General features: G+C 40.0%; 1 protein-coding gene across 1 annotated transcript in view; it reads left to right on the top strand.

The window, feature by feature from the left end:
• The window catches only part of LAMB4 (laminin subunit beta 4), a 98,564-nt gene that overhangs the window by 55,233 nt on the left and 18,971 nt on the right, over window positions 1–24,360 (top strand). The window contains exons 21-28 of the mRNA XM_032275900.1: window positions 124–348; window positions 1,109–1,329; window positions 6,238–6,334; window positions 8,539–8,914; window positions 12,872–13,032; window positions 15,532–15,737; window positions 17,270–17,473; window positions 21,950–22,094. Of these exons, the coding sequence (XP_032131791.1) occupies window positions 124–348; window positions 1,109–1,329; window positions 6,238–6,334; window positions 8,539–8,914; window positions 12,872–13,032; window positions 15,532–15,737; window positions 17,270–17,473; window positions 21,950–22,094 (1,635 nt within the window). The remainder of the gene's footprint in view (window positions 1–123; window positions 349–1,108; window positions 1,330–6,237; window positions 6,335–8,538; window positions 8,915–12,871; window positions 13,033–15,531; window positions 15,738–17,269; window positions 17,474–21,949; window positions 22,095–24,360) is intronic.

A 24,360-nucleotide genomic window follows, 5' to 3' on the forward strand; every position in this document is an offset into this window, starting at 1 on the left:
CCCTGAATGTGTGACTTCTCATTATTCCTAGAGGAACCCAGTAATTTTCTATTTACAACATCGATCTTCTCTCTCCAAACACTGACACCTCACCCCATTCCCTTTCTTCTCCCTTTCTTTCAGGTACTCAGTGTGAAGAATGCTCTACTGGTTTCTATGGAAATCCAAGAATTTCGGGAGTGCCTTGCCGGCCATGTGCCTGTAACAACAACATAGATGTAACTGATCCAGAGTCCTGCAGCCGGGTAACAGGGGAGTGCCTTCGATGTCTGCACAACACTCAGGGCACAAACTGCCAGCTCTGCAAATCAGGTTACTATGGATCAGCCCTCAATCAGACCTGCAGAAGTAAGTCTGCAAAACTCCCCACGGGAAAAATGTCAGCTGAGTGACAGCTCATAAGTGTGTTGTCAGCTCTCCCATGCTCATTTCAGTTAGGCCAGTCCCAGCAGGCAAAAGCAGCACCCACTAGGCGACAAGGCTGTTGTACTGAACTCAGCAACAAAAATTAGTGCAGTACAACCAGTGGTATTCTCAGATGCAGCCACAATGTTGTCACTGGTATTACTTTGTCTTTTGTGCCTGTTGCCTTTAATACCTGTCCTAGTGGATTCAAAGCATTGTTTCTCAGAGTTCAGTCTGCAGTTCACCTGTGCCAGGGCAATGGGGAGGTGAGGTATATTAGCATGCAAATTCCTAGGCTGTGCTTCAGACCCAAAGAGTCAGAATCTCTGGGAGTGAGGCCGGGGAATCTGCATTGTAACAAACTTATCAAGTGACTGTAATGTATAAGTAAACCATTGTTTTCAAGTCATTTAAATAAAGGAAACTGTGAGTGGCATGAGGGAAAAATAAGACTTTTAGTCACCCTAACTGTGAGCTCTTGGTGCAAGTTCAACCACACGCATTTGCCATTTGGGGAGATTAGAAACCACTGAATGGGTTCAACCTACATAGATTCTTTGGTAAATTCTTTACTGTTGTAAGGTATCTGTTCTTTGAGCCCTTGGAGAAACGATACATTCAGGTCTAAAAAGCTATTTGTATGGTTTGCTAAATGCCACATTTATCATTGAATTTACCTCTGATGATGATTTTATCATCCCAGGATGCTCCTGCCATGCTTCCGGTGTGAGTCCCGCAGAGTGTCCCCCTGGTGGGGGAGCTTGTCTCTGTGACCCTGTCACTGGTGCATGCCCTTGTCTGCCCAATGTCACAGGTCTGGCCTGTGACCATTGTGCTGATGGATACTGGAATCTGGTCCCTGGCAGAGGATGTCAGTCATGTGACTGTGACCCTAGGACCTCTCAAAGTAGCCACTGTGACCAGGTAAGATACTTTAAAACTTACTAGTGCACTCAAATGTGTAAAGAAACTTTCCCTTATATACTGCTGTTAATTAGCGCATTTAAATGGGATTGGCCTTACAGGGAATTGAGTCAGCATCTATCAAAGAATGAAAACCAAAAAAAGAGAATGAGCATCTCAGAGTTCAGCTTCACCTACTTCAGTTTTCTCTAGGGCCTTTCTGTGACTGAGGAAGTCAGAATTCAAAAACAGTGAAACACAGACATCAACCTCACTTTTCATTATTTCATACATGTAATCATAGGGAAGACATAAAAAATAGATAGTTAATCAGAAGAGATTATTAATCAGAATAAAAATAAACAGATAAGTTCAAAGTCCATAATTCCATTTTAAAAACTGAGCTGTCCTTTCCCATAGCTCACCAATTGGCTTTACATATGGGTAAAATAAGTTTTCTTGACTTCTAGACTGGCATCAATCATGCCTTAAGAATGTAGGCATGTGTACCAGGAGCAAATCTTAAATGTTTCATATACAGCTAATACTACATTGATAGATGCACATGTGATTTTTTGGTCAATACAACAGTGAGCACGGAATTTTTAATAATGATAACTTACTTGTGGGAAAAAAACCTATTTGTTAATATCATGCTGCTTTTTTTGATGGTTTTGGTTTTTATCTTTTGGCTTAATCCACTCTTTGAAACAATTTTCACATTAATGGAGTTTGGGAGGAAAAGGGTAAAACAATGACAAGAAGTGTTAGAAAAAGCCAAATTCACAATGTAGGGATCAGGATTTAATTGGAACGAAAATGCTAATTTAAGAAACTGGAGTCTTTCCAATTAGTAAGCATAGCTCACCTCCAATATCAGCTCCAGTGCTCAACCATTATTCAAAGGTCAAATCTTTTGAAGGTAATTCTTACATGGAGAATATGTTTTTCCTTCTCTTCTTTTTCTTTCTCTCCAGTCCTCATCCACCAACCCACATAAACACCTTACCTTTTTTTAAATAAGCTTTTTGTTTTAGAACATATTTGTGAAGTTGTAAAGATAGAACTGAGAAAATAAACCCCCTACCCAGTTTCTTCTATTATTAACACCTTATATTAGTTTAATAACACTTGTCACTATTAATGAACCAATATTGATATATTACTGCTAACTAAACTCTTTAGTCAGATTTCCTTAATTTTTACCTAATGCCCTTTTTCCGTTCTGGGAATCCATTCAGAACACATTTAGTCATCTTATTTCCTTAGGCTCCTCTTGGCTGTGATAGTTTCTCAAGTCTTCCTTATTTTGTAGAATGTCCGTGAAATCAAATTGATCTGATATTCTTCTCATTATTAGACTGGGTTTATAGGTTCAGAAAAAACAGGGAGGCCAAGTGCTACTCTCATCACATCATATCAAGGGTACATATTATTAACACGACCTCTCACTGTTAATGTGAACCTTGGTCACCTGGCTGAAGCATATTTGTCAGGTTGTTATATCATCAAGTTACTCTTTTTCCTCTTTTTTACATTGGACTTTATGAAAGGAAGTCACTGTGTATAACCTACTTGAAGAGTAGGAAGCTATGCTCTTCCTCCTCGAGGACAAAGTGCCTCCATGAATCACTGGAATTCTTCTGCAGTGGAGATTTGTCTGTTGTCTAACATTTATTCATGCAACCATTTATTTATATCAGCATGGACTCATAGATATTTATATTTTGGGAGATAATCCAACTCTATTTTGTGGTTCAAATTGTTCCAGCTTTGGTCACTGGAAGCTCTTTCAGTGGCTCCTGTGTCCCTTTAACATAGGCCAATACTGTACAGTTTTTTTGTTTGTTTGTTTGAGACAGAGTCTCACTCTGTCACCAGGCTGGAGTGCAGTGGCACAATCTCAGCTCACTGTAACCTCTGCCTCCTAGGTTCAAGCAATTCTCCTGCCTCAACCTCCTGAGTAGCTGAGATTACAGGTGCATGCCACCACACCCAGCTCATGTTTTGTATTTTATTAGAGACGGGTTTCACCATGTTGGCCAGGCTGGCATAGAACTCCTGACCTCGTGATTGGCCCGCCTCAGCCTCCCAGAGTGCTGGGATTACAGGCATGAGCCACCGCGCCCAGGTTACTGTAGAGTTTTTAAAAGTATTTCTAGGCCGGGCGCGGTGGCTCAAGCCTGTAATCCCAGCACTTTGGGAGGCCGAGGTGGGTGGATCACGAGGTCAAGAGATCGAGACCATCCTGGTCAACAAGGTGAAACGTCGCTTCTACTAAAAATACAAAAATTAGCTGGGCATGGTGGCGCGTGCCTGTAGTCCCAGCTACTCAGGAGGCTGAGGCAGGAGAATTGCCTGAACCCAGGAGGCGGAGGTTGCGGTGAGCCGAGATCGCGCCATTGCACTCCAGCCTGGGTAACAAGAGCGAAACTCCATCTCAAAAAAAAAAAAAAAAAAAAGTATTTCTTACTTGTTGGCACTGCAAAATGTTCCAGGCTTATCTTATGTATTCTCTGCCCTAGTCCTAGAATCAGCTATTTCTCTAAGGAGCGCTGGTTCCTTTACTAGAGAATGGTGTTAGAAACCAAGATCTGGACCCTGGATGGCCATGCCTGTTTTATAAGCTCCCTCTACTCCCCACACCTGCAGCCACAAACATGGAATAAAGTGGTAGATCTCCACATGACCACCTGGCTTCCCAATTCTTGAAGGACCCCAAATGCTCATGACAACACTATGTGGCAAGTTTCTTAGACCTTTTGGGAGGCATATTTATAGCAGCATTCAACAAAAGACCACACTTCCAAGGTAGCCTATGAAGCTGAAAGTTAGTTGGTATTGGTTTAACCAGGAAGCCCCTCATGACAAGGGTACTTTGGGTTATTTGGTCCATAGGGGATCCCTTGGGTGAACATTGCTTTCTGCAATCAGAAAACATGTTCATTGGAGTACAGGGAAGACATGTGAACATTTAGATTCCCAGCTGTTTAAACAATTACTGATAGATGCCTCTATGTTAGCCAAGAGGTGGTTCCTGGTACATTCCCACAGAGAGATCCAAATATGCCATCCAATATTTTTATCAACACTTAGATGGAGTTGGAGAAACAGGCTTCTTAAATTTGCAGATATTACAAAGCTGTAAGCTTATGTGATAAAAACAGAGCAAGATATCCCAGTAGTCTGTCATGCAGGCTGGAAACAAGGAGATGAAATGTTAACAGGGTAAAAGTAAAGTTTTGCAATTGGGTTTGAAAAATCCCTTGCATAAATACAGGGTGCCAAGTAATAACTTGGCACCAGCTCCTATGAGAAACATCTGAGGGTTTTCATTGCATGCAGGCTTCCAGTGAGCCAGCAGCATGGCAGGGCTGCCAAAGAAGTGACGCCTGAACTTCTTTGGACTGGACTTGGGGATGCTGTGCCCAGGTTAGGGCAGTTACCATCCCATTGTCTGCTCTACTGGCCCAATGGCGCCAGGAGCATTGTTGTCATTTCTGAGCACCATATTTTAAACATTGTGTTGACAGACTAGTACATGCCCAAAGGGAGACAACCAAGATAATGGATAGAACTACGCTCATCTGTGACGAAGGCTAGAGAGAATCAGGAGTGATCGACCTGAAGAAAAGAAGCCTAGGCAGGTTGGGATGGCCATCTCTAGTGGGGAAAAGGACTTTAGTAAGGGGAAAAAGGCAATTGCAAATTGTTTTGTGCAATTTTGTAAGACAGGACATAGAACAATGGGAACAAGTTAAAAGGAGGCAAATTCTACTTCAGTATAAGAAAACACTGCCCAACAATCAGGGTCAATCAGCAACACGACAGGCCTTGGGGCAACAAGTACCCCATAACTCCCTATATTTGAGGAGAAGCTGGCAGGAACTCCAAAGATGGATTGAAACCTGGCAGATACAGGCTGGGCGTGGTGGCCCACACCTATAATCCCAGCACTTTGGGAGGCTGAGGCAGGTGAGTCACTTGAGATTAGGAGTTCAAGACCAGCCTGGCCAACATGGTAAAACCTCATCTGTATTAAAAATACAAAAATTTGCTGGGTGTGGTGATGGGCGCCTATAATCCCAGCTACTTGGGAGGTTGAGGTAGTAGTAATTGCTTGAATCTGGGAGCCAGAGGTTACGCTGAGCCAAGATAGTGTCACTGCCCTCCAGCCTGGGCAACAGAGTGAGACTCCATCTCAAAAAACGGCAAAAGAAAAGAAACGTGGCAGATCCAGTCACTCTATGAATCCAGCTACTTATTCACGGAAACTTATGGAGTTGTTCAAACAGCAAATTTTGGACTACAACAATAGTGATTTGCTTTTGTATTTTCTCCTATTAATTTTCCAACCTCCTCAGTTTTCAGAAAAGCTGGTCAAGAGTTCAGTTGAGAGGGTAAAGGAAAGTTCAGCCTCCTCTAAAAGTAACTCTCATTAAATCAGTAAGCCTGAAATACAAAAAAAGATGTTTTTTTGTGCACAACGCTAATCCAGTTGATAGAAACTACATCATACATTCCATAATGAAAACATTACTTGCCACATTAATTGATGAATGTTAGACCAGGTCTTTGGCCTCACTCACTTATGGGAGAACTCCCATAACAGTTGAGGAAAAGAATGTGGCCCATTTCCCATCATGTGTTTTGTTTTCATTTACATCTGTGTATATTTCCCAGTTTGGGGCCACCTGTCCCTGAACAGCTGGAAGCAGGCGATATATTCAAGAGCTTTAAGCCAAAGCACATTAACTCCTGATCTTTGGTATTGTTGGGGGTGGCTGCTGGCCATGGGAACTATCCTTCCTCCGCCTTTACACAGCTGTATGTTCTAAATCACCGGAGGGGAAAGTGTTTCCTATTAAAATGCATTATTTTTTTAGACCCTAAAGCTTGTCAGTTCCTCACCCATGACTGTTGTCACAGCTTACAGGCCAGTGTCCGTGTAAATTAGGCTACGGCGGGAAACATTGCAGTGAGTGCCAGGAAGATTATTATGGTGATCCACCTGGGCGATGCATTCGTAAGTATTGGGAATTCTAAAAACTCATCAGTACAATCAGCCTGGGCCTACTGTGGACATGCTATGAACCAACTGCATTTTAAATTTCTTTTTTTGAATGTTGCTTTTAAATAAGGTGGACTTAGAAAATTCACAAAGTTTAATTCTGCATTTTGAAAATAATCTTCCTATAGCCCTACAAAAAGATTATTTTCCTCCTATGTTAAAAGTTTTGCCTATATTAAAATTTGTAGCCTGTCTTAAAATTCCTCCAACTCATCACAAATGAAACAGCTTCCAAAAGAAGGCAATCCAAAGAAATGTCAGATATCACCATGGGCTTACCACCATGGTCAGCCATACATAGCCACACATGGCAACTCTTTCCTCTCCTCCATTCCTCTATAAATGTGCCCTTGCGGCTAAAAAATATTGCTCATTCCCTTGCCCCATTCAATACACATTCTGAATGATTTTCTCTGGGACCCAGTTATTCAATTTTCTAAGTGGAATTGCTGCGTTAAAGCCAGGAGTGAGGCCCAGCATGGTGGCTCACACCAGTAATCCCAGAACTTTGGGTGGCTGATGTGGGTGGATCAGGAGGTCAGGAGTTCAAGAGCAGCCTGGCCGACATAGTGAAACCCCATCTCTACTAAAAAATATAAAAAAAATTAGCTGGGCATTATGGTGTGTGCCTGTAGTCCCAGCTACTTAGGAGGCTGAGGCAGGAGAATCACTTGAACCGGGGAGGTGGAGGTTGTAGTGAGCCGAGATCATGCCACTGCACTCAGGCCTGGTCAACAGAGTGAGAAGTCATCTCAAAAACAAAAAACAAATAAACAAAAAACAAACAAACAAAAACCCAGTGTGAAATTTTGGCTCTTGGAAAGTCTGTCTTAGAGCACCTCTTTCTCTGTGTCCCTCTACTATTTTGATAATCTTATTTCATAAAAATGCTTTCATCTTTTATAAAGAAGCAGTAGAGAAAACTGCGAATAATCAAGTTAGACCACAGACTACACCAAAGCTCTGGGGGAAGAGCAGCTAATGAGGGGGAATGGCCTCCAGCTGATGAAGTGACATGACACCACCCCCAGCAAGGGGTGCCTGCTAAGCCTCTGGGCCAAGGCCTATGTGCTGGACAGATGGTATCTAGCTGAAGAGCCTAGTGTTTTTATTTGTAATTGGCATCATTTTTACCAAACCGACAAATTTATTTTTTCTTTCTTTCTTTCTTTTTTATTTATGTTTCTTGATACAGGGTCTCACTCCATTGCCTGGGCTAGAGTACAGTGGCATGATCACAGCTCACTACAGCTGTGACCTCCCTGGGCTCAGGTGATCCTCCCACCTCAGCCCCCAGAATCGCTGGGAGGGAATACATGTGCATGCCACCACACCTGGCTAATTTTGGTATTTTTTGTAGAGATAGGGTTTCACCATGCTGCTCATGCTGGTCTGAAACTCTTGGGCTCAAGCAATCCACCCGCCTTAGCCTCCCAAAGTGCTGGGATTATAGACATAAGCCACCGTGCCCAGCCTCAAATGCATTTTTAAATTACTTGTTCCTTGTAGTTAGTCCAAAAACATAGGCTAGTGATCCCCTAACCTTTTGGAAATTGCAGTAAGCTCAATAGATCTCCCCATCCTCTTTCTTCAGGCTTGGTCAGAAACCTGCTTAAAGAAAGTACCATGCGAAGTCAGTTATTTTTTAAAATTAAGACAAAATGCATTTAATTTCTCCTCCTTTTTGGAAAATGCAATTGTTTTCCTTATGTAATGGAAGACAGCATTGTCAGCATGCCCAAGCTGGGCTTTATTTACTCGGAAGAAGTGTGACCTTGGGACTTTTTAGAGAGGCCGTAACACACCTGAATCACCTCGGTGACTGTAGCAGCAGAGTTACTACCGTGTGTGCATCATTAAATCACACTTCTTACTCAAATAGATGAAGATCCCATGTGTAGACACTTGCACTCACACAATAAAAACATCTAATATTTGCCAAATTGAAATAGTAAACTGATTTGTTTGTGGAATATGGAGAGCTGTGCTGTCTTGCAATGGCTATCACACAGATCTCTGAAATTATATTGGCTTTAAATGTTCATCTTAAAAGTGTGAGTTGGGGAGATTCTCAGGAGAGAGGAAAAGACCTGATTCTTGAGATAGTCATCAGCAAAAGACCCAGTGACATTCTCTGCTCCTTCTCTTTTCCTTTTTAGCGTGTGATTGCAACAGGGCAGGTACTCAGAAGCCCATCTGTGATCCAGACACAGGCATGTGCCGCTGCCGGGAGGGTGTCAGCGGCCAGAGATGTGATCGCTGCGCCCAGGGTCACAGCCAGGAATTCCCTACTTGTCTTCGATGTCACTTGTGCTTTGATCAATGGGACCACACCATTTCTTCCCTCTCCAAAGCGGTGCAAGGGTTAATTAGACTGGCTACTAACGTGGAAGATAAAAGAGAGACCCTGCCTGTCTGTGAGGCAGACTTCAAAGGCCTCAGAGAGAATGTGTCTGAAATAGAAAGGGTTTTGAAACATCCTGTTTTCGCATCTGAGAAATTCTTAGAAGTCAAGGATTATCATGACTCTGTTAGGTAAGATTTGTGCTCAAGTAACAGCCAAACTCCTGCTTTACCTTAACTCTCGCCAAGCTTTAACATCCTCAGCCTTCAATTTAGAAATGTACCTATGTTGACTATAGGGAACTGATAGTTGTTCAGTTAAGAACCAGGCTGGGCCGGGCGCAGTGGCTCACGGCTACAATCCCAGCACTTTGGGAGGCCGAGGCGGGCAGATAACTTGAGGTCAGGAGTTCTACACCAGCCTGGACAACATGGGGAAACCCTGTCTCTACTTATAATACAAAAATTGGCCAGGTGTGATGGTGCATGCCTGTAATCCCAGCTACTCAGGAGGCTGAGGTAGGAGAATCGCTTGAACCTGGGAGGCCAAGGTTGCAGTGAGCCGTGATCACGCCACTGCACTCCAGCCTGGGTGACAAGAGCAAAACTCTGTCTCAAAAAAAAAAAAAAAAAAAAAAAGCAGGACATGGTGGCTCACACCTGTAATCCCAGCACTTTGGGAGGCCAAGGCGGTGGATCACCTGAGGTTGGGAGTTCGAGACCAGCCTGACCAACATGGAGAAACCCTGTCTCTGCTACAAATACAAAAAATTAGCCAGGTGTGGTGGTGCATGCCGGTAATCCCAGCTACACGAGAGGCTGAGGTAGGAGAATCGCTTGAACCCGGGAGGCAGAGGTTGCAGTGAGCCAAGATCACACCATTGCACTCCAGCCTGGGCAACAAGAGCAAAACTCCATCTCAAAACAAAACACCCCGGTTAGTAACCATGTTTGTCTACTTTTTTCTTACAAAGTTAGGATTATATGCTATTTTTCCAGATCCCATTGATTATAACAAAAAGACAGTCTTTAATGGGGAAGCCTAAACTCAGTAAAGCTGAAAGATATGAAATTGGAAATATGGTAGTTTCAAAAAATAATATATTTTTTTCAACGATACATGTAGGGAAAATTTACCAAATCTTTCCAAGTTCTTCAGTTGTTTAGAAGCCTTTACATCAATATGAAATTTTATACCAAGTATGGTAGTTTCCCAAAAATGCAAGCTCGTTTTTATTACATATTACTGAATCTTTTTTTTTTTTAATTTATCAACCATTTGTTGAGATTACATTGATAGTTTTGGGCTCCGCTCAGCAAACTGCAGCCCAAGGGTGGAATCTGACACAGCCTCTTTCTGTAAATAAAGTTTCATTGGGACACAGCCATGCCCATTTATTTACAACTCCTCTGTGGCTGCTATCTCCAATGGCAGAGTTGAGTAGTTATGACAGAGATGCTACAATTCCTAGGGCAAAGTTTGCCAGCCTGTTAGGGGCAAAACCAGGATGAACATAGTTTCTACCCCCATAGAAGTACACAGTCTACTAAGAAACCCCAAAAATGTGCTTACCTAGCAAAATCTCCTTCTTCCCCAAGAAAAGCTCCTAGATTAAGTAATAGTTAAAGCTGCAGAGGTTTGTCATATATAACACGAGTATAAATATAACATCACTCATTATCTATAGGGAAATATGGTAATTGCTTAAAAGTTACACAAGGAAGAAAGTACCACCCACCTAGGTAGTTCAGGGAAAGGGCCACCGCATCATAAATGCAGCAACAGGGCCCAGGGAAGCCACATGGCCAGGGCCAAGCTGGCAGGTGACAACAGGCACATCTATACCTCTCTAAAGACTTCTGGGCTGGGCATAGTGGCTCACACCTCTAATTCCAGCACTTTGGGAGGCTGAGGTGATAGGATTACTTGAGGCCAGGAGTTCAAGACCAGCCTGGGCTACATAGCAAGAGGATCACATAAGCCCAGGAGTTCAAGGCTGCAGAGAACTATGATTGTGCCACTGCATTCCAGTCTGGGTGACAGAAAGAGACCCTGTCTCTAAAAATAAAAACAAAAGCAAAAAAACTACTTCTACACTGCAGGATCTGGACCTCTGTGTTAACGGGTCTCCTCAATTTTCAAGAGATGTCAGACAGCCATATTTTTGCTGAAATATCCCCACTTCAAAATGTAAACAGCTAATCCAATAGCACTTGTAAGAAGCCCTACTGGATAGCCCAAAGAAGACAAGTCTGAGAATGAGCTTTGGCCCGTGGACCACTGGCATGTGGTTAGACACCATTAGGAAAATGTCAAAGTAGCACAAAGAGAGCAGAATGAGCCAATCCACAGTGGACATTCTGGACAAAGAGACTACAAGAACCAGAGAGAGCGAGAAAGAGGAGTCCCCCAGGCCTGGAGGTAGGAGAAAGCAGCGGCTGCGGAGCCTCTTCAGCCAGCAGTCCAGAGGCCTGTTCCCTCCTGATCCACCTGCCAAACCCCTACTTCTCTTTTTTTTTTTTTTTTAACAGAATCTTACTCTGTCACCCAGGCTGGAGTGCAACGGTGCAGTCTTGGCTCACTGCAACCTCTACCTCCTGGGTTCAAGTGATTCTCCCTGCCTCAGCTTCCTGAGTAGCTGGGATTACAGGCACCCGCCACCATGCCCAACTAATTTTTGTATTTTCAGTAGAGATGGGGTTTCGCCATGTTGGCCAGGCTGGCCTCGAACTCCTGACCTCAAGTGATTTGTCCACATCGGCCTCCCAAAGTGCTGGGATTACAGACGTGAGCCATTGCACAGTGACCAAACTCCTACTTCTCTTTAACAGCCACACAAATATCACCTCCTCCCTGAAGCCTTTCCTGACTTCCTCACAGAGAGGCTATGTTTCCTTCTCCATCGTCCCCCCTCTTTGTCCTCCTTTGCTGTTGCCTCGCTGGGGGATGCCCTGGGCAGGGCCTGCCCTCTCATGTGCTAGTCTTCTTCAGGCCTGGTGTAGTTCCATAAAAAATATTGCTGGATAAACTACAAGTAGAAGGGGAACAGGAGGACAAAGGACTCCAGGTGTTACGAGCATGTATTCAGAAGTCAAACCACCTGGTTTAAATCCGCTTACTAGATGTGTGGCTTTGGGCAAGCTACTCAACTCCTCCAAGCTTCAATTTCTTTATCAAAAAAGAGAGATAAAGCCTGGATTTCATAGGATCCTTGTGAGAATCACTCAAGACACGTCACTTAGCATAGCGTCTGGCACATGTTAAGTGCTTAAGGAGTCCCAATTAGAGTTATCGTCATTATTTTTATTATTATTATTATTAGCCTGAAGAATTGCAGTTGTGATGATTGGAACCTGAAGGAAGCATCTATAGATTAGAGGGGAGAGTTACAGCAGAAAACGGTAGGAAGCATTGCAGTTGTGCCAAGATAAATTAGTCCCATAAATTCATTTTATAACTTCCCTCAACTGTACCTTTCGAGATTTGCGCACGTTTCCCCATCTTGAGGAATGTGTTCATTATCCCCTCGAAGCAAGTGTAGGTGCTAAACCCAGCAAATTGAAGCATGACAAAGGCGTACCCCATCACAGAAGAAGGTGATGGGAAAAAAAACCCAGGGGAACACTCTCCAGCAAGAAAACCTTCCTGTCACTAATGGAAAATAAGAATTAGGACCCTGTACAGAAGTAGCACTGAAAAGAACCTTGCTGAATGCAGATTGATTCTAAATGAAGGACTGATTTTACCCCAGGCTGAGAAAAGAGTTCTGTTTTATCATATGTTGAAAGCCAAATGTAGATCAGCTCCCTTAGATTGGTTTAACTGAAGCATGTCTGAATGCATGTTTTGAAACCCAAAATGAAGACAGAGCTTAAACAGTCAAAATGGAATGATTCGAAAGCCTTTATTCTACTAGACCTTGTATGCTGTCCATATTTTAAACGAATGTTGGAATAGTTGAGCAAGGTGAATTCAGATGAAAGAGATGAGACACAGATACAATTATAAACCAACAAATGAAAAACTTGATGAAAAAATTCTTGATTAGGTATTCTAATCAAGAATACCTAACAATTAGGGCAATTTTTTCACCAATATATCAAATGTAATACAAGCTTAACTACCTCCATCCTCATTTTTTCTGACAGAAAACAAATCATGCAGCTAAATGAACAATTGAAGGCCGTGTATGAATTTCAAGATCTGAAAGATACAATAGAAAGAGCAAAGAATGAAGCAGACCTCTTACTTGAAGACCTTCAGGAAGAAATTGATTTGCAATCCAGTGTCCTTAATGCGAGCATTGTGGGTAAGGGAAAAAATGCATTTTTGACTGCGTCTATACAAAGTTTGATGAGATCCATAGTGCATTCCATTAGTGAGTCATCCTGTACTTACTAATCATAGTGCCTGAGCACTTTAGAACATGCAAACACACCCCTTAAAGGTATTATTTGTTGATGGATAGTTCAACTTTTAAACATCGCAGAGCCTGGATGGTATTCATTCAAAATAACAAGTAAACAATGTCTGATATTAAACAAATGCTAATACCCAAAGAAATCTAGTGCCAAACCTGTGTGAGGGGTCTTGAGTAGTCAGCAACAGAAATTCTAATACAGCCATAAGCAAATGAGAGGGACGTTTATATGCCTTCCTTGGTATAAGCCACTCCATTTTCAGTAACCATAAATGGAAAGGAATGTGAGGCAAAGGAATTCAACACAACATTTCTCATAAGAGCTTCGTAGGGGTGGGAGTCACGCAACACATACAGGCCCTTAACTCATATCGCATAGCTCTTAAAACTGAATGCGATCCATGCCTACGCCAAAATAATTTGCAGGAGAAATGGAACTCTAAAGCAAATCTTTGATGAGCTCATCTCCTATTCAAAATGATACCCCTGTTATATTTGGAAATGGACAACCCATTGCTACTGAGAGAAGCATCACTGAGTTTATTCACACCTAAGCCATCCAATTGAGAGGTAAATGGAACATACAAATGAACCCATGTCAAGAAAAAACTTTGACTGCTTTTCCTTGGTCTATGTATATACTCCTACACTTGATCTGATTGTGACCTAGAAGAGAAAAAATAGGCAGTTAGGAATACCTGATTTCCCTAAAGAATGCATAAATTTAGTGAAATAAATTCTAGCAAAGATATATTGGTGATGTTCAATAAATGCCATGTAATGAGTAAGGAATCTACTCTGATTCCTAATCCAGAAGACAGTTCCCACTGAAAGAACCCAAAATCCTTCAGAGGTTACCCCAAGCCAGGTAAAATAAAGTGAAACTGCCTCCATGCTAATCCTCTCAAGTTTGCAGTCCAACGGCAGTTTCCGGGCTTTTTTCCAATGCCTGACATTGTGCAGATCATTACAGCAAGTTCCTACCTTTGAGTTATTTCAGTCTAATGGGGGATGGGGGACAAGAATATAAACCACCCCAAACAGCATTAAGACTGTTGGAGCATCTTCAAGCTGCTTCAAAAACAGAGTAGCACGGAATTCTTCCTGGGTTCATTAGTAAAGGCTTCAGAGAACAGGTGACAATTGAATTATCTCTACCGGGTAGAGATAAATCTGCCATTAAAATGAAAGGAGAAACTAATTCTGAGCAATAGGAACATTTTTTTCATGAGAAGTGAAAAGTGTGATATATTAAGAGCATGGTCTTATAAGAACCAGAAAAATGTAAAAGATAAGGTCTTGTTGTCTCCTGCCTGGATTATGGTTGTATAGGCAGTAAAGGTCAGGACTGTGGGCTTCTGGTTCCTAAAATATGGAGTTATAGCTTAAAGCCCTAATATACTATAAATTACATTAAAATATACCGTATATATGATATTACTTTCACAAATTTGTATTAATAATGCAAACATAGAAAATATAGAGAGGTGCGTAAGAACACAAGCTATAGAGTCAAAACACCCTGGGTTCACACCCTGGCTTCATCTCTTACTATTAATGAGAACTTAGGCAAATAACTTTCCTCAACAGAGCCTCAGTTTCCTTATTTGTAAAATGAAGATGATCATACTAAAGTGCATTTCACACTTGATGGGAAGTATAGTACAGGCACCTGCAAAGCACCCAACTAGCTGTTTATTAGCTATTGTTATCAGCCTCGACGTCAGGTTCAGGAAACTGCGGCATCAGGGTGAATCCCACCCACAGCCTGTCTTCGTACAAACTGCTTCAACAGAACACAACCTCACCTCTTCATTTACATATGGCCTGTAGCTGCTTTCAGTCTATAATGGCAGAGGTGAGTAGTTGTAACAGAAATGCTATGGCCAGCAAAGCCTAAAATGTTAATTATTTGGCCTTTGCAGAAAAAGTTTGTCAATTCCTGCTCTATAGAGTTAAGTAAATTCAGTTGGTTTATCATATTTGAATGTATGTAGGTATTCATAGTTAATACCTTATATTTGTGGAAAATATTTACAGAATATATTCATACTTTCTCAATTCTCTCAGATGATTATCACCAATTTACAGAGGAAGAAATAAAATATAAGAGATGAACTGATTTGCTCAGGCAGTAAAGGGTGAAGCCAGGACTCACACCACACCTGTGGACTTAAATCTCAATGCTCTGTATCTATCTATCCATATTTATTACACTATAGCTAATCTTTTTCCCCATCAAATGCAAATTCAAGGAAGAAGATGTTGAAATTTTATAGTGATAATTGAAACCAAGATAGTAGCCAAATTGTAGAATGATTATCTTAATAACTGATATATAATTTCATTTGTTTTCACAAAATTTACCTTCAATTTACATTGACATAGATTCCTCAGAAAACATCAAGAAATATTATCACATATCATCATCTGCTGAAAAGAAAATTAATGAAACTAGTTCCACCATTAATGCCTCTGCAAATACCAGGAATGACTTACTTACCATCTTAGATACACTAACCTCAAAAGGAAACTTGTCATTGGAAAAATTAAAGCAGATTAAGATACCAGATATCCAAATACTGAATGAAAAGGTAAATATTCATGATGGTAAGGTCAAAATATTTGTGGTTTTTACTTGGCATATGGAACTCTTCAATGGTATTTCCCTAGCTTACATTTAAAAAATTTTTATTATATATTATAAATATATAAACATATATATATGTTTTATTATACGCTACAAAAAACCATATTTTTATTTTATTTAACTCAAGAATTGATCAAAGAGTAAAGATTGTGGCTTGATTTGATTATTTGATAAGATTTACTATTTTTAGTAAATATATCTAAATGTTCAGTACAGGCCTCTGAATATTTTCTCCTCTTGCTTCATTATAAGAAAAAGGATAATTATCTTAAAAGAATAAAAAGTGGGCCGGGTGTGCTGGTTCACGCCTGTAATCCCAGCACTTTGGGAGGCCAAGACGAGTTAATCACAAGGTCAGGAGTTCAAGACCAGCCTGGCCAATATGGTGAAACCCTGTCTCTATTAAAAGTGCCAAAAAAAATTAGCCAGTTATGGTGGCAGGCACCTGTAATCCCAACTACTCAGGAGGCTGAGGCAGAGAACTGCTTGAACCGGGGAGGCGGAGATTGCAGTGAACCGAGATCACACCACTGTACTCCAGCCTGGGTGACAGAATGAGACTCTGTCTCAAAATAAATAAATAAATAAAAAGAAAAGATTAAAAAGTTCAGGCTGGATGTGGTGGCTCATACCTGTAATCCCAGCACTTTGGGAGGTGGAGGTAGGCAGATTACTTGAGGCCAGAAATTTAAGATCAGTCTGGCCAATATGGTGAAACCCGTCTCTACAACAAACACAAAAATTAGCTGGGCCTGGTGGCGCAGACCTGTAATCCCAGCTGCTCAGGAGGTTGAGGCAGGAGCATCTCTTGAACCTGGGAGGTGCAGGTTGCAGTGAGCGGAGATGGTGCCACTGCACTCCAGCCTGGGCGAGAGAAGGAGACTCCATCTCAATAAATTAATTAATTTAAAAGTGAAACTAACATATAATTCCTAAAAGTTCAACTATTTTCTCAAAAAATTAGAAATACAAAATGACAGATTGGGGCACGATACTGATAAGTAATTTAGATGTTTTGGTACCTAGGAAATGTTTAATGGGTCATCCCAATGTACCAAGGATGAACAACTATTTAAGAAAACATATGAATAAAGCAGTGCCTCAACTCAATGAGCCTGGATGACATTAGAAAGAACTCTGATGGCCAGGCGCAGTGGCTCATGCCTGTAATCTCAGCACCTTGGGAGGCCAAGGTGGGTGGATCACCTGAGGTCAGGAGTTTGAGAACAGCCTGACCAAAATGGTGAAACCCCATCTCTACTAAAAATACAAAAAATTGGCCAGGCGTGATGGTGGGCACCTATAATCCCAGCTACTCAGGAGGCTGAGGCAGGAGTCTCGAGGCAGGTGTTGCAGTGAGCTGAGGTCATGCCATTGCACTCCAGCCTGGGCAACAAGGATGACATTCTGTCTCCAAAAATAAAAAAAAGCTCTGACAACAAGTTGCTATTTAACATAAACCATTTCTCTTGCAAGGTGTGCGGAGATCCAGGAAATGTACCATGTGTGCTCTTGCCCTGTGGCGGTGCTCTCTGCACGGGCCGGGAGGGGCACAGGCAGTGTGAGGTTCCTGGCTGTCATGGCTCCCTGACCATCTCTACAAATGCCCTCCAAAAACCCCAGGAAGCAAAATCCATGATTCATAATTTGGACAAACAGGTTTATGGGCTGAGGAATCAGGTAAATATCTTCTCTTGCTTTATTTATAAAGTTATAGTAATAAAGAAGCAGACTGTTTTAAAATTTATAAAACTGCCATGTAACTTCCAAGTGAGAAGACAGATTCTAGATATTTGGTGATATTCTAGATATTCGTTATGCCTGAAAATATAGGATAAAATTATAGATTGTGGGGTCCAGCCCTACAGGGTTCTGTGAGCCACTCCTGGCTGGTGCAAAGATGAGAAATTGTAGAAATAAAAGGCGACTGGGGGCAGGGTAGATAGGGCATGGCAGTGATAGGGTCAAGTACATCACGTGTCATTCAGGTAGGGGCTTAGGAATTTCTGGCACCCAAACTGAGGTAAGGAACATAATGCATCAGCTTGATAAGTATTTTTCCACACTTATCAAGAAAGAACTAAAACATTAAGATTTATATTACTATTACTGATTATCTCTTCTAAGACAAAAGGAACCAGGTGCAGAGGTAGAACGTAAGAGTAGACATGGAACGTGACCACTGAAGCATCACGTAGAGATAGTTAAGCCCCTGGATGTCTGCAGGCCTGCCTGACAGCTGCCAGGCCTTACCACAAGAGCTTGGAGAAGCGGGGTTTTCTCCAGACTTCCCCAGGAAGGAGATGTCTCGGCCATTTTGGATGTCTCCTTCCCTAGCTGGCTAAACAGCAGGTGCTTTCACAGCGCTGGCGCACAGCCGAGGCACCCTCCAGCAGCCCTCATGCGGGCGTGACGAAGGGCTTAGAGCATCTTGCCTTAGTGTCATTCATTTCACAATGTCACCCCAGGTTCAAACTTCCGACCTGAGAGACATTAGTAAAAGAATTAAGATCACCTATGAATAACTAAGATCACATATAAGTGACTAATAACTACTACCGTTATATTTCTAATTACTTTCTTCTTCATTATTTGTATGGAAATAGGCTGAGGCCTTTTACTTCTGCCATGACACTTATGGGATCTCCCCCCTACAATAGATAATGGATATAAATGTATCTTTAGAAATAGAGGTGAATATTGATCTATTTCCTATTATATATATGTATACAGTTGACTTTTGAACAACATAGAGGTTAGGGGCACCAAGCCCCCACTCCACAATTGAAAATTCATATATAACTTTTGACTCCCCCAAAACTTAACTACTAATAGCTCACTGTTGACTGAAAGCCTTACCCATAACTTAAATAGTAGATTAACATATATTTATGTATGTATTATGTAAAGTAAGCTAGAGATGAGAATATTATCAGGAAAATCACAAGGAAGAGAAAATACACTTACTAGTCGTTGAGAGGAAATAGGTGATCATAAAGGTCTTCATCATCATCTTCACATTGAGTAGGACGAGGAGGAGGAAAAAGAGGAATTGGTCTTGCTGTCTTAGAGGTGGCAGAGGCAGAGGAGGTGGAAGGGGAGGCAGAAGAGGCAGGCATACTCAGTATAAGTTTTGTTGAAAAAAATTTCTGTGTAAGTAGGTGTGTGCAGTTCTAACCTGTGTCATTCAGAGGTCAATTGTGTGTGTTATGAGAGAGAAAGAATTCAAGGTATATTATCATAGGTCATAGACTCGTGTGGACATGTTTGTTTACAGCAAAAGCTACATAGAAATGACAAGACTACAAGCCTTAAAAATTTGAAAACAGGCCAGGAGCAGCGGGTCTCGCCTATAATTCTAGCACTTTGGGAGGCCAAGGCGGGAGGATCCCTTGAGCCCAGGGGTTCAAGACCTGCCTGGGGAACAAAGATAGGTGACCCTATTTCTATTTTATAAAATAATAATAATAATAAAAGAAAAATATAAATAATTAAACTAAATCTCTCAAAGCAAAGAATAATTTTTCATAAATTCATAAATATGTAAGGGTATATTTGAAATTCTAATTATATAAATTGTAATGTTAGAATTTAATGTTAGAAAATAGCTTAATAGAAATTAAACTGTGCCTTGAACTCATTCCCCTGTTTATCGATAGACTGATCAAGTTGTTTTAATATTTAATTTCCTTATAATTAAATCTATAATAATTTGAAATGATTTCATTTACTTTTCTGGTCATATTTATAAATGAGCATCATTTTAAAATACCTGGTTTACTTTAGGCTTTTTCTTTAAGAATGCATTTTATTCTCTGGGTTGAAAACAAGATAGTGGTGTGCTCCCCAATCTGGTTTTTTTTTTTTTTTTTTTTTTTTTTGACAATACACATAGAGGCTCTGACAAGGAAGAAAAAGCTTTTAAAAGAGCTGAATTTTTTACCACTATATATTGAATATTATATCAGTAAGCATTCTTGTTTGCAAGCAAAAAAACCCCACTCCTGAACAAAAAGGAAATATATGTAAGGACATCTGGATCTCAAACTCCAGTAAAGGATAGAGGGTCAAGCTTGGCAATGGGATGAGAACCACAGCCAGGATACATGCAAACACACACACACACACACGCACACACACACACACACACACACACACACACACACAAACCCTATATCCATGAGCAAGCATCTGATTAGCCAATCTGGAACACATCCCTACATAAATATTGAAACTTTACTCACATAGTCACAATTCTGTATTGCCACATCCTTTTCCATTTACATGTGGTTCTTCATTGCTTTAACAAATATCCATTGAGCAGCTACTATGTGCTAGGCATCCATCTACAAGCTGAGAATACAGCAGCAAACATAGCAATGTAAATCCTGGTCTTATGTCCCAGTTCTCAAAACGTTCCTTAATTGTTTAATGTAATTTTAAACTATTATATTGCTCCTTCTTAAAAAAAAAAATAGAAATCTCACCCTGATTTAAAGGAGTCCTGATTGCCACTTGATTATATTATTAAGTCAACAATATGTTAAGCTATCAGTGCTAAAAGATTATCCTTGAAATCCATATTAGCAGAATCTAGTTTAATCAGCACAAAAATGGAGAACTGGAAAATGATGAGAGGGGACGTCATGTTGATAAAATGATGTGCTGTTTGCCTCTTGATTAGAAGGAGGAAGAGTGCCAGAAGAGATTGTGAGAGAATTCTCAGGAGTCAATTGTGACAGAAGATGGATTGCAGAGGGATGTTTCAAGAGTGAAGTAATTTCATGATCTCTTTCTTTCTGAACATGGTATAAACTAATCTATGCTGAGATTTCCTCTGTATCACTTGGTGCTTTGCTGCCTAGTGTATTTTATTTCTGGAATTCTCATTTTACTGCAATCCATTCTTACTGCTATCCATTTTAAAGCTAAGAAAGTTCTAGAGAATTAAGTATCAACTCTGAAAAAAAAAGATACACATTGTTAATCAGGTAAATACTATTTTGTTTTATCATATGCAAATGACCATAATTTAAATCCTTTTCCTAAAAATCTGTATGGCTCAAATTAAGCAGACTCCTTTTGTGGGGGAATAAAGGGATTTTTTTTTTCTTTTTTTTTGAGACAAGAATTTCACTCTGTCTGGCCCAGGTTGGAGTGCATGGCACGATCTTGGCTCACTGCAACCTCTGCCCCCTGGATTCAAGCTATTCTCCTGCCTTAGCCTCCTGAGTAGCTGGGATTATGGGCATGCACCACCGTGCCTGGCTAATTTTGGTATTTTTAGTAGAAACAGGGTTTCACCATGTTGACCAGGCTGGTCTCGAACTCCTGACCTCAAGCAATCTGTCCGCCAAAGTGCTGGGGACTACAGGCATGAGCCATCATGCCCGTTGGATTTTTTTTCATCCTAATTATGTTTGATCCTAATTAGCCCTACTTCTGTCATAATTAATTTATTCAATAAAGCTCAGCTTGTTGGCAGTATTGTCCTATTGCTTCTGGGTTTTATCTCTCTCTCTAATTTGTTGGAATCCCAAGAAAAAGTCCATGACCTTTCTCAGATCACACAATTAAGAATTTGCACTTCTAGTTCACGAGCCTATTATTTCCATCATTCCTCTAAGAGTACAAAGTGTCTGGAATTTATCTTTGTAGCACACTCTCAGTTCAAGCTCATTTATTAAGAGGAGGAATGCTTTTTTGTTAGTTTTCAAGGAAAGTAGGTTACTTGAATTTGAGGAATGTTTAGAAGAGTAACATTTTAACTTACATAAAAGAAAATGCTCCTCAACCTATTAAACATGATGACCACTGCAGGTGAGTAGTCCTATGTAATTTCTGTGAAAGTTGTTGGTATTATAGAATGCTGAAGCCCTATTAAAACAAAATTTATATTTTAGACTTATATTAGAAAAATTCATTAGTGCTTGGCCAATAATGTTCTAAAAGATAAATTAGTGACATTAAGAAAACCTGATAATGAGAAGAGATAATAATCACCTTGTAAAAGATTCCTTGCAAATGAATCTATGGTTTATCTAGACTTCTATTTAGTTTTTAGTGACAGTTTTATTTGGTCCAGCTAAGTAATTAAACATCAAAGAACATGCCTAATTGTTGAGTATTTTCTTCATTGTGTTTTTCTCATTCCAGATCAAAAATATAAGTAAACTGACGGAAGTCTCCAAAAACAATGCCTTACAGCTAAGGGAAAAACTGGGAAATATAAAAAACCAAAGTGACTCTGAAGAAGAAAAAATAAGCCTCTTCATCAAAAAAGTGAAAAACTTTTTGTTAGGTAATTTTTAAAACTATATTAGTACTAGTTCTTGTTTTTTTCTCCTTTTTAATGTATACTCAAATATCATAGCCAGTTCCAAATTATATTAATTGGAAATGACAAGCCTAAATCAGAAAAAATGATACTCCTTTTGGTTTTTAATTCGTTAATGAGAATAATCTCAAAATACCAACTCTGTGCCAAAAAAATTATGGCTTTCTGTAAAAGATAAATGTAGTAACAAAGGCTAGAATTTAGTTAAAATTCCAAACACATGAACTTTGTGTTTAAAGTTATTTTATGTGGTTTTTCAGATTCCCTAACATCAGGATTCAGTCATTTTCTTTGCTGACAGAAATGATATGAGATCAAGAGATGATGAATTTTAGTTAGATATCAAATATCATAGTGAGTTGGCATCTAAAAAAATGTATTATTAGCTATTATTGACTATTTTCCAGTCTTCTTTTGTTGGTTCTCTGTGACTGACCAAAAGTAACTATTTGATTTATTATACATTATGCCTTACTTTGGGAAAGGCTCATTTTAAACTCCAGCGAATTAGTGAAGATTTTAAAAATCAAGGGCTGAAGCTGGAAATTGACCTGAAACCTCACTCTTCACACACACACACACACACACACACACACACACACACACACGATTAATCTTAAATGGCTTTTTTCATAATCATTTTCCAAATTCAATAATTTAATGTTTTACACATGAATTGGCAGTTGGAGCATCCATTACAATCTCTTCAGTCACTTCATTATTCTACTTAATATGTGTGAGAGGCCCCTGTGGCCAAGATTTTGTTTTGTTTTGTTTTCCTATCTCAATGTTTCTAGAAATTGTATTGGCAGCTTCTAGCCGTTATTTTCAAGATAAACAAAAATTAAGTGGAAATTACCTTTGACAGAAATAATCAGTAAAAATGAATGGGGTAGAATCAGTCTACTGGACATTTTGTTTGTTCAAAAGCAAACTTTCAATGAGTAAGCGGGATGAATCAGTATTGACTGGACCTAGATCTAGGATTAGGCTGGGCTGAGAAGGCACCAAAACAAACATCCAAATCAAAATTTCTAAACTAATTGCATGAACTGGTGGAATAGGGCCTACATGACCTCCTTGCTTCCTAGTTTGCTGGGTTATTGAGCTGTCCTCTTATTACTTACTCTTCATTGTTACCGAGTGAACTTCTAATAACTATTTTACTTTAGTTAACTTGAAGAATTGAAAGAATTGTATGTCCAGATTATTATATCTACCACGTTTTCTTTATCCATTCTATCATTGATGGGCATTTAGGTTGATACCATGTCTTTGCTATTGTGAATAGTGCTGCAATGAACATACATATGAATGTATCTTTATGATAGAATGATGTCTAATCCTTTGGGTGTATACCCAGTAATGAGATTGCTGGGTCAAATTGTAATTCTTTTTTTAGGTTTTTGAGGAATCGCCACACTGTTTTCCACAATGGTTGAACTAATTTACACTCCCAACAACAGTGTATAAGTGTTTCTTTCTCTAATCTCACCAGCACCTGTTATTTTTTAACTTTTTAATAATCACCATTCAGACTGGTGTGAGATGGTGTTTCATTGTGGTTTTGATTTGCATTTCTCTAATGATCGGTGATGCTGAGATTTTTTTCATATACTTGTTGGCCCCATGAATGTCTTCTTTTGAAAAATATCTGTTTATGTCTTTTGCCTACTTTTTAAGTTTTTTTTTTTTTTCTCGTAAATTTGTTTAAGTTCCTTATAGATGCCGGATATTAGACCTTTGTCAGATGCATAGTTTGCAAACATTTTCTACCGTGTAGGTTGTGCTTCCTCTATTGATAGTTTCTTTTGCTTTGCAGAAGCTCTTTAATTAGATTCCATTTCTCAATTTTTGCTTTTGTTGAAATCACTTTTGGCATCTTTATCATGAAATCTGTGCCCATACCTATGTCCTGAATAATATTGCCTAGGTTGTCTTCCAAAGTTTTTACAGTTTTGGGTTTTACATTTAGGTCTTTAATCCATCTTGAGTTAATTTTTGTATAAGATGTAAAGAGGGGGTCCAGTTTCAGTTTTCTGTATATGCCTAGCCAGTTATCCCAGCACCATTTATTGAATAGGGAGTCTTTTCCCCTTTTCTTGGTTTTGTTGACTTTGTTGAAGACCAGATAGTTCTGGGTGTGTGGCCTTATTTCTGAGCTGTCTATTCAGTTCCATTGGTCTACGTATCTGTTTTTGTACCAGCGCCATGCTGTTTTGGTTACTGC

This window comes from Sapajus apella, unplaced genomic scaffold (genome assembly GCF_009761245.1).
Source record: "Sapajus apella isolate SASKATOON/1434 unplaced genomic scaffold, GSC_monkey_1.0 scaffold7, whole genome shotgun sequence".
Classification (NCBI taxonomy): domain Eukaryota; kingdom Metazoa; phylum Chordata; class Mammalia; order Primates; family Cebidae; genus Sapajus; species Sapajus apella.